Source organism: Carya illinoinensis, chromosome 13 (assembly GCF_018687715.1).
Source record: "Carya illinoinensis cultivar Pawnee chromosome 13, C.illinoinensisPawnee_v1, whole genome shotgun sequence".
In the NCBI taxonomy this organism is placed as follows: Eukaryota; Viridiplantae; Streptophyta; class Magnoliopsida; order Fagales; family Juglandaceae; genus Carya; species Carya illinoinensis.
In genome coordinates, this window is record NC_056764.1 from 33,344,205 (window position 1) to 33,350,347 (window position 6,143).

The 6,143-nt window shown below is 37.4% G+C and overlaps 1 protein-coding gene across 2 annotated transcripts; it reads left to right on the top strand.

Moving 5' to 3' along the window:
- The first annotated feature begins 2,616 nt into the window (after positions 1–2,616).
- On the top strand, positions 2,617–5,779 carry LOC122292068 (delta(12)-acyl-lipid-desaturase-like). 2 transcript variants are annotated; one of them, XM_043100268.1, is made up of 2 exons: positions 2,617–2,776; positions 4,401–5,779. In XM_043100268.1, exon 2 carries the CDS (start codon positions 4,434–4,436, stop codon positions 5,586–5,588), a length of 1,155 nt encoding a protein of 384 aa, XP_042956202.1. In that variant the 5' UTR covers positions 2,617–2,776; positions 4,401–4,433; the 3' UTR covers positions 5,589–5,779. The 2 variants fall into 2 exon arrangements, with proteins under 2 accessions (XP_042956202.1, XP_042956203.1); XM_043100269.1 differs by having other exon boundaries at positions 2,628–2,882.
- The last annotated feature ends 364 nt before the right edge of the window (positions 5,780–6,143 follow it).

The window sequence follows — 6,143 nt, forward strand, 5'->3', positions numbered from 1 at the left end:
GATGATTGGGAGACCATAAGAAACTTTTCGAAGTTTCTTCAAATATTTTATGGTGTTACATTGCGTATTTCTGGTACACTATATGTCACATCAAATAATTATGTCCAGGAGCTTATTGCCATTCATAAACACTTGAATAATTTTTGTGACAATAGTAATCGACGTTTGAGTTCAATGGCTTTCAGAATGAAGACAAAGTATAATAAATATTGGGGTGATCTTGAAAAAATAAATCGGTTGTTGTTTATTGCTGCTATTCTTGATCCGCGGTTCAAATTGGTTACTCAAGCATATTGGTTCAAGAAAACATTGGGTGAGGCGAAGGGTGAGGAATTTGTTGCACTCCTCAAGAGGGATATGGAATATTTGTATGAGGCATATGTAGAGTTTGGTGGTGGGTGCGTAACTGGTACTAACAAAACTCAAAGCGGTGAAGCTAGTGCATTAATGGGGAGTAGTAGTACAGTTACAGACTATGATCCCTTGGATTTTTTGAGGGAGTTCCATAAAGAGCATACAGCATCTTTGATGGATTGTAAGTCAGAGTTAGAGCGGTATTTGTTGGAGAATATTGAGATTCCTACGGGGAGTTTCGATATTTTAATTTGGTGGAAAGTCAACTCTACCAAGTATCCAGTTCTTGCTCTAATGGCAAGAGATATCTTGGCCATTCCTATCACCACCGTTGCATCTGAGTCAGCATTTAGCACAGGAGGCCGTGTCCTGGATCCGTTTAGGAGCTCTTTGGCTCCTAGAACTGTAGAAGCTCTCGTGTGCTCGCAAAATTGGTTGAAGTCTACTCCCATATGCTTGAGTCAAAATTATTCTGAAGCCATTGATGATGCAGAGAGTTATAAACTAGACTCAGGTAATGTATTTAGAGATTTTTTTTAAGTTGTTATATGAGTTGATTTTAACATTTTGTAATACTAATTTCCTATACTTTAACATCTTAATGCAGAATTAGCCAATTCTATGGCCAGCATACTCCGTGAAGAGGATTGACAATCTTGTTTCTGGTATCTTATTTCAATTTTGCTTTCTTTATTTTTATAAATTTATATGATATCTTATTTCTTTACTAATTTTTTTTTTCAGGCACAAGTTGAAAAATTACATTTTTTGGACCTTTGGTTATGTATTTTTAATTTTAGGTTGTAATTTTGGACTTTTGGTTATGTATTTTTAATTTTAAGTTTTAATTTTGGTTATGTATTTTTTAATTAACATTTTGTAATTTTGGTTATGTAATTTTAATGTGTGTATTTAGTTTTAATTTAGTTTTTAATTTTGGTTGCACATTTGAATTTAGTTTTATTTTTTATAGTGATAGATTTTGAATTTAGTTTTATTTTCTAATGTGATGATTTTGGTTAGATAAATTAGAAATCTCAAATTATATTTTTAAAAAAAAATTGATATAGAAGCCCAAATCCGATTAGAGTTGCAAATTGTAAAATTGAAATGTTAATTGGGTTAAATAAAAAAGTCTAAAAAAAGGCTCAATAAAAAAGCCCAACAAAAAGCCCAACTCCGACTCCGCTCCGACAAGTCAGAGTCGGAGTCGGAGCGGAGTAGGGTGTAAGCGGAGTCGGAGTCGGAGGTTGGATTCGGCCTCCGACAAAGTCGGAGTCGGAGTCGGAGGAGGTCAAATCCGACTCCGGTTCAATCGGTGCTCAGCCCTAAGCCCAACCCGTAGTATTAAATGTCCAACATTTAACGCTGCACCATGAAATAGGAAGATGGAGCTGAAATGGATGATTACAATGCGTATACGTGTGTGTATATATAATGCATGAAAGAAATATCAAATTTTTTTTTTTCCAATTCCAAAACAACAAAAATGTCCTTCTCAATGTCTTGTTGATAACCAAAAAGCAAACCATTTATATGGAGGCGGTGAAGCCTAGAGAAAAGGAGAAGATCCCTCCATTGTGAGAACCAAATATTCCAAGCTGGCCTCGGAAACCGATCCAATGACTCGCGGACCCCAATCTATATATATATATATATATATTTATAGAGTTCCAATTGTCGAAGTAATGACGTCCTGTGTCTGGAAATTTTTGACTAGTGTGTGGCTATGCCGCACTCCTCTTTAAACAGCCCATACGTGCTGACTGCAGATGAACCCCGATGCCTTACCATGCACGTACCTCCAACATCACCAACACCTCTGCTTATCGATTTTTAATTTTTCTGTCCTTGATTTCATCGGTTAAAGTCGATACATGACAACTTTTTTACGTTTTTTTATATAATCATTTTGAATAATTCTATAAAATAATATTATTTTTATAAATTATTTTATAAAAATATCTTCTATCTAAAATAAAATTATATAAAAGATTAAGAAAATAGTTATACATATATATATATATGTATATATAGATAATAAATGAGTAGTAGGGTCCCTAATCAACTACCAGCCGGAGCGGTGAAGCAAAATCGAGAGTTCAAGACCGTGTTTGAGTGTCTGAAAAGACAAAAGACCTCATTTGCGTGTGATCATTTTGATCCAATCAAGCGTTGACGGGTATAAACATTGTCAGATAATCGCCTCCAAGCGTGCATGTTTGGATCTCATGGGACCCCAAGCGAGTGCTTAAATGGCGATCCTCCGCGTGAGGGAGACACTAGTTGCCAAAACATATTGCAGATCAGACTAAACACAAGCCTCAGGATCCCTGCGCTTGTGTGAGAGAAGAGAGAGAGAGAGAGAGAGAGCACTTCTCTGCCAGACGTGCTTTCTGGTAAAGAGCTTCTATATCTCCTGGTACCTCTCTCTCTCTCTCTCTCTCTCTGTTGAATGTGTTTCTACAGACGCATTTGTTATTTTGTATAGCAGGGGTGGATCTATGCAATGTCATGCATGTCTATTTGTGAGTTGATATTTTCCGATGAAGATTATAATTTGCAAAGAATCCTAACTTGATCCTTTTCTCAAGCCATACAGCTTAAACTGCTTGTTTTTCTGATTGGTTTGAGATTGTCTTGTCCCATTAGTTGAAAAGGTTTTCATTTCTGAATGCTCAGGTTATTGTTTTCATGTTTCAGCCACTGGATCTAATTTTTACATGCAGATGAGATGCCAGTACCATTATTTTGGTTAAAAGTTCAAATCTTTTATTTTCATAGCCTTGCATTGCATTTTTCCGTTTGGTTGAATAAAAATTATTATTATTGCAAGTAAATCGATCGGCCGGCCGGTTGCTTCGCTTCTCTGCAATTTGCCGGTCATGTTCATTTTATTTTTATCCGTATAGTGTGCTGTTCCGACGTTTAATTGTTGTATTGGTTTATTGGAAACAACGCTCACAGTTACAGCTTATAGATTTAATTTTTAATTTTTTATTATAAATTAATTATATATATATTTTAATTTTGTAAAAAAGATATCACAATCGGCACTCACCGAGAATTCATGAGATGGGTTGCTTTGCCATTCTCGCATTCTGTAATCGGATAAAAAATAACTATATATTATTTCCTTCAAACTATTTTTCACTTTAGAAATAGATGAAATGTTAATCGTATATCCTCAGTGTTTTCTCCCTTCTCGAGGAGATATGAATTCCATTCAGACGGGTAAGGGCTTGGCTTGATCCTGTGTTCTTCAACTTCTGGGTAGATCATCCTGGTTTTCTACCGCTTGTTATTGTCTTTTCTCCTGGTTTACACTGCAGTACTGTCCATATTATGATTATTACATCACTTTCTTTTTCCTTGGGAAGGAATATATATATATATATAGAGGATATTACCATAAAAGGTTGATATTCTCTGTAATGCATTCCCTTTTCATGATCTGCAGGTGTTTATGAGAAAGGGTATAATCTCATCACTTCTCATAAGAAAAAAGATAATAATAATAATTTTATAACTCTTCAATTATTTTAAGACTCTATTCAAAATGAAATGGAGGAGGGAGCTAATTAGAATTGAAGTTATTTTAAGAATTTATTTGAAATTATAAGCTAGCTATGAACGTACAATGGAACGGGAATCTTGTACTCTTCTAAATGTGGCAAGCAGTTAATTAAGGTGAGTAAATAAAGAAATCAGTTCATTATTATTCACATTCTATCACCAAAAATGGCCACATTTGGATTGTGGAGATCATTAGTGATCAAATTTCAGTTATGACTCGTACATGTTGGGAAAGAAATTCCACTTGCTCTAGAGTTCATTGGCTGCAATTGCCTGTCATATTGCTTATCTTGTTGTGGTGTTGAGAATTCCTCAATAAATTTGTATGCCACTCAATTTCTATCTACATATCGGTTAGTAAACCCGACTCTGAAACTGTCTTTCAGCCACACCATCTTGAAGATTTTATTTTTCATCTTTGTCTCGGCGTTTTAACTAGATAGCAACTTTGTCGCATTGACTGTTTTCAGGATTGCACATAGGCAGGCATTGGAAAACCAACAATGGGTGCCGGAGGCCAAATGTCTGTTGACGTCGTCAACAAGAGTGAAGAACAGAAAGCCACACTCCAGCGAGTGCCACACACACAGCCCCCATTCACACTTGGCCAACTTAAGAAAGCCATCCCACCACATTGTTTCAAACGTTCCCTCTTCCGCTCATTTTCCTATGTTGCTTACGACCTCTTCTTTGCCTTCCTCTTCTACTACATTGCTACCTCTTACTTCCACCTCCTCCCTCACCCACTTTCCTACTTTGCATGGCCAATCTATTGGACTCTCCAAGGCTGCATTCTCACTGGTGTTTGGGTCATTGCTCATGAGTGTGGTCACCATGCATTCAGTGACTACCAATGGGTCGATGACACAGTTGGCCTAGTCCTCCACTCTGCTCTTTTGGTGCCCTACTTCTCATGGAAAATTAGTCACCGTCGTCACCACTCAAACACAGGGTCATTAGAGCGAGATGAAGTGTTTGTTCCCAAGCCTAAATCCAAAATGCCATGGTTTTCCAAGTACTTCAACAACCCACCAGGCAGGGTCCTTACTCTTCTGGTCACACTCATTCTAGGTTGGCCCTTGTACTTAGCCTTCAATGTTTCAGGCCGTCCCTATGACCGATTTGCATGCCACTATGATCCCTATGGCCCCATTTATTCTGGTCGGGAAAGGCTTCAAATATATATCTCAGATGCTGGTATCTTTGCCGCCACTTACGTGCTTTACAGTGCTGCAATGGCAAAAGGACTGGCTTGGCTTGTATGTGTTTATGGGGTGCCATTGCTCATAGTCAATAGCTTTCTTGTAACGATCACATACTTGCAGCATACTCACCCTTCATTGCCACACTACGACTCATCCGAGTGGGACTGGCTGAAGGGAGCGTTGGCAACAGCAGATAGAGATTATGGGGTGCTGAATAAGGTTTTCCACAACATCACAGACACGCATGTGGCTCACCATCTCTTCTCTACAATGCCTCATTACCATGCAATGGAGGCCACCAAAGCAATCAAGCCAATACTGGGTGAGTACTACCGGTTTGATGGCACATCATTTTACAAGGCGTTGTGGAGGGAGGCTAAAGAGTGCATTTATGTTGAGCCGGACGAGAGGGCCCCTAGCAAAGGAGTGTTCTGGTACCAGAAAAAGCTGTGATGCTGGATGCAATATTGGGGCAAAAGAAAACGTGGTTAGCTGGTAAGTGTCTTTAGTTCGTTGAAGGACTTTAGTAATGAAAAGTGTGTTAAATCTGTCTTAGCAATGAAAAAAAGTTTCGGTGTTGTTGGGTTTAGTGAAGTGTCTGTAACGTACTTTTCCAAACGTAAACTATGTTGTGTTGGGTGAAAGTTGTGTTTCTTAGGAATTACTATATGGTTCCAGAGACTTCACTGAAAAGAATGGTACCTTTTGTTTGTTTAAGAATGTCAATTATCAGTAGTGGGATTAGGAATGAAAAAGAATTACAAAATAAAAGGTGATTATGTATAAAAATAAAAAATAAAAAATTTAAGATGAAGAGGATTCTAGACTTTCTTGGACTATCTCTAATTTCCAAGGGCTACAAAATACAAGAGAACTTTAAAACCTGTAATATTAATGTGGGTTGAACCTTAACTCATTAGATCAGACAGCACCATTCTTGATTCTCCTGTGTATCCCTCTAATACGTTTAAGCAAACAATCCAGTTCAAAAACATTTATGTTGTAAGT

Coding starts and splice junctions, on each gene's coding strand:
- LOC122292068 (XM_043100268.1), top strand. CDS start 4,434: ATGGGTGCCGGAGGCCAAATGTCTGTTGACGTCGTCAACAAGAGTGAA.